The sequence below is a fragment of the Trachymyrmex septentrionalis genome, unplaced genomic scaffold (genome assembly GCF_001594115.1).
Source record: "Trachymyrmex septentrionalis isolate Tsep2-gDNA-1 unplaced genomic scaffold, Tsep1.0 scaffold13, whole genome shotgun sequence".
In the NCBI taxonomy this organism is placed as follows: Eukaryota; Metazoa; Arthropoda; class Insecta; order Hymenoptera; family Formicidae; genus Trachymyrmex; species Trachymyrmex septentrionalis.
This window is the reverse complement of record NW_017304438.1, coordinates 282,335-285,026: the sequence shown is the minus strand read 5'-3', so window position 1 is coordinate 285,026 and position 2,692 is coordinate 282,335. Positions and strand designations below refer to the sequence as shown.

Below are 2,692 nucleotides of genomic sequence, written 5' to 3'. Positions count from 1 at the left end.
CACAAAATATACAAATTAACATTTTTCTTTCTTTTTCTTTCACAAATATTTGTAATTCGATATTGTATTCCTGACAAACTCCATAGTGTTTTCAGGTTTTTTTGATAAATTCATAGAATTTTTGACAATTTATATCAATGTTCAGTTTAATACGTACATAATTTCGTATCAATTTCTCACGCATTTTGATATGGTCATCCCATGCATTATTAAAAACTTACTCTTTTTACGTAAATTAAGGAAGTGACAAATTTCTTTAATTTTATTATTTTTTAAATTAAAAATTATATAATGGTTTACCCTTTTTTAAATGTAATTTTTTAAGTATTTCGGAGAAATAATAACTGAACTTAGAATGGATTTAAATTTTCAAAACCCGGAATCTCCAGATCAAACTCGGAGAGGTAGCAATCTTAATTAAGGGTTTGATTATTTAGGTAAATCTTCGATCGGCCGGAAGGAAACGTTTCGCACATCTGAGCGCTACTCAGGATGAAATTCACGTGGATGCGCCGGTGCCGTGGGGTGAAGATACTTTATTTACTTTGGAATTTCGCCCAACGACGGGTGACGACAACAGTCACGGGAATCATTCTAAGTCCGAGGGTGGTCATTATGCGCTACATACTTGTAATAATAAGTACCTCGCGCGTGATGGCAAACTGTTGGACGCTTGCACGCGAGACTGCCTCTACGCCGCGGAATTTCACGCTGGTCTTCTTGCTCTTCGGTATTACGAATTAAATAACTTTTTTATGTCTTTTTATATATAAAAATAGAATCTTTCTTAATGAACTCATATTAGTAAGAAAAAAAAAACGTATATATACAAAGTGCAATCATTTTAAATTAATTTCAATGTTAATTAAACATTTTTGATGAATTAAATTAAATTAATTGAATTTTTATTTCTATAAATTAAAACTTTCAGGGATATACATGGTGCGTATTTGGCACCGATCGGAAGTAAAGCAGTTTTGAAATCCAGATCAACAACTGTTACGCGCGATGAACTTTTCTCATTGGAAGAATCTCTGCCGCAGGCATCCTTCGTCGCGGCGTTGAATCAGCGATATGTTTCTGTGAAGCAAGGTGATTATTTCGTTATAGGATGAATGTGATTGAAAATTAATCGCGATCGCGTTGCTTCGATTGATTAGGTGTTGACGTGACGGCCAATCAGGACGAGATCTCCGGCCACGAGACATTCCAATTGGAATTTGATCGAGTGACGAAACGATGGTACGTGCGAACGATGCAGGACCGTTACTGGAGTTTGGAGGCTGGCGGAGGCATACAAGCGTCGGATCATAAGCGCTCGTCGAACGCGCTTTTCGATCTGGCATGGCAATCAGAGGACGGCACAGTTGCGTTGCGTGCGAACAATGGCAAATTTTTGGCTACCAAGCGATCCGGCCATCTCTACGCGAACGCCGAGTTAAATGGCAATGACTCTGATGCCGCCAAGTACTACTTCTACCTGATGAACCGGCCCGTGCTGGTGTTGCGATGCGAGCAAGGCTTCGTCGGGCCGAAGAGCACGGCCAGTCCAAAGCTCGAATGTAATAAGGCTGTTTATGAAACGATTCGCGTCGAACGATGCGAGCGTGGCGAAGTCAGATTTAAAGGTGATTGCATTTCTTCAATTTATTTAACTTATTTTGTTACTGCAAAAAAAGAACAGCAGTTTTGTATAGTTAAATTGAAGAGAAAATTTGCGAATTTATTTCAGGAAAGGAAATAAATACAGCTCTCCTTATATAAAAATATTATATTTGAGCTGTAGAAAATTAAGTTGTATTGTAATATAAAACTGATTAATAGGAATTAGTTTTATACATATACTAATTATTGCGAAGAATATTACTAAGGCCTCGGTGATCTAAAGGCTTAGGACGCTCGCACGGAAGAGATCCGGAGAGTTTGACTCCCGGCCGAGGTAATATTTTTTGCAATAAGTTTTTTACAGGTTATTAAGACATAATATATGTAAATAAAATTTGGGGAGATTATTAATACTTCAGATGGATTGTGTTGAAGGTCCGATAGTAACAATCATATTTTTGACATTCATTTAAAGAATACATATATGTATTAGTTTAATATCTAATTTTGACCGTCAAGTGACGTTTCTTTTATTTAGATCTTGTCGTAAAATTTTGTGAATGAACATTTACGTAAACACATTTTACTGTTTATAAAAAATAATTAAATAATTTAGAGATGGTTACTTTTGCCTACAAATCGATTGCCTACATTATTTTTGCCGACAGTTCGTTTACACACAAAAATTATTGCCTACAACTCGATTGCCTACAAGCACTTTCAAGTATAAAATTAAAGTTAAGTAAGAAAATAATTTATATTTTTAGGAAATCTGTCATATAAACAGTGGGGGTGTCAGCGTAGACAGTGTCCGCTTGGAATATTTTTCCAAAAAAAAATCTAACCCTAACCAACCCCCATTTTTTGGTGTGAGATGGTCTTCATTTCGCATGGAAGGTTGTGAGCTGTAAGCAATAATAATGTAGGCAAAAGTAACTTCGTTTCTAAAATTTGTATTTGTGTGCAAAAGTGCATGTAGGCAATCGAATTGTAGGCAATAATTTTTGTGTGCAAACAAGCTGTCGACAAAAATGATGTAGGCAATCGATTTGTAGGCAAACGGGATCCTCCACAATAATTTAATAAT

The 2,692-nt window shown here is 35.9% G+C and overlaps 1 protein-coding gene across 3 annotated transcripts in view; it reads left to right on the top strand.

The window, feature by feature from the left end:
* Positions 1-2,692, top strand: part of LOC108756941 (protein singed) — a 30,547-nt gene that overhangs the window by 25,380 nt on the left and 2,475 nt on the right. For all 3 annotated transcript variants that reach the window (XM_018501146.1, XM_018501145.1, XM_018501147.1), the window contains exons 5-7: positions 438-730; positions 932-1,092; positions 1,161-1,628. In XM_018501146.1, the coding sequence (XP_018356648.1) occupies positions 438-730; positions 932-1,092; positions 1,161-1,628 (922 nt within the window). The remainder of the gene's footprint in view (positions 1-437; positions 731-931; positions 1,093-1,160; positions 1,629-2,692) is intronic.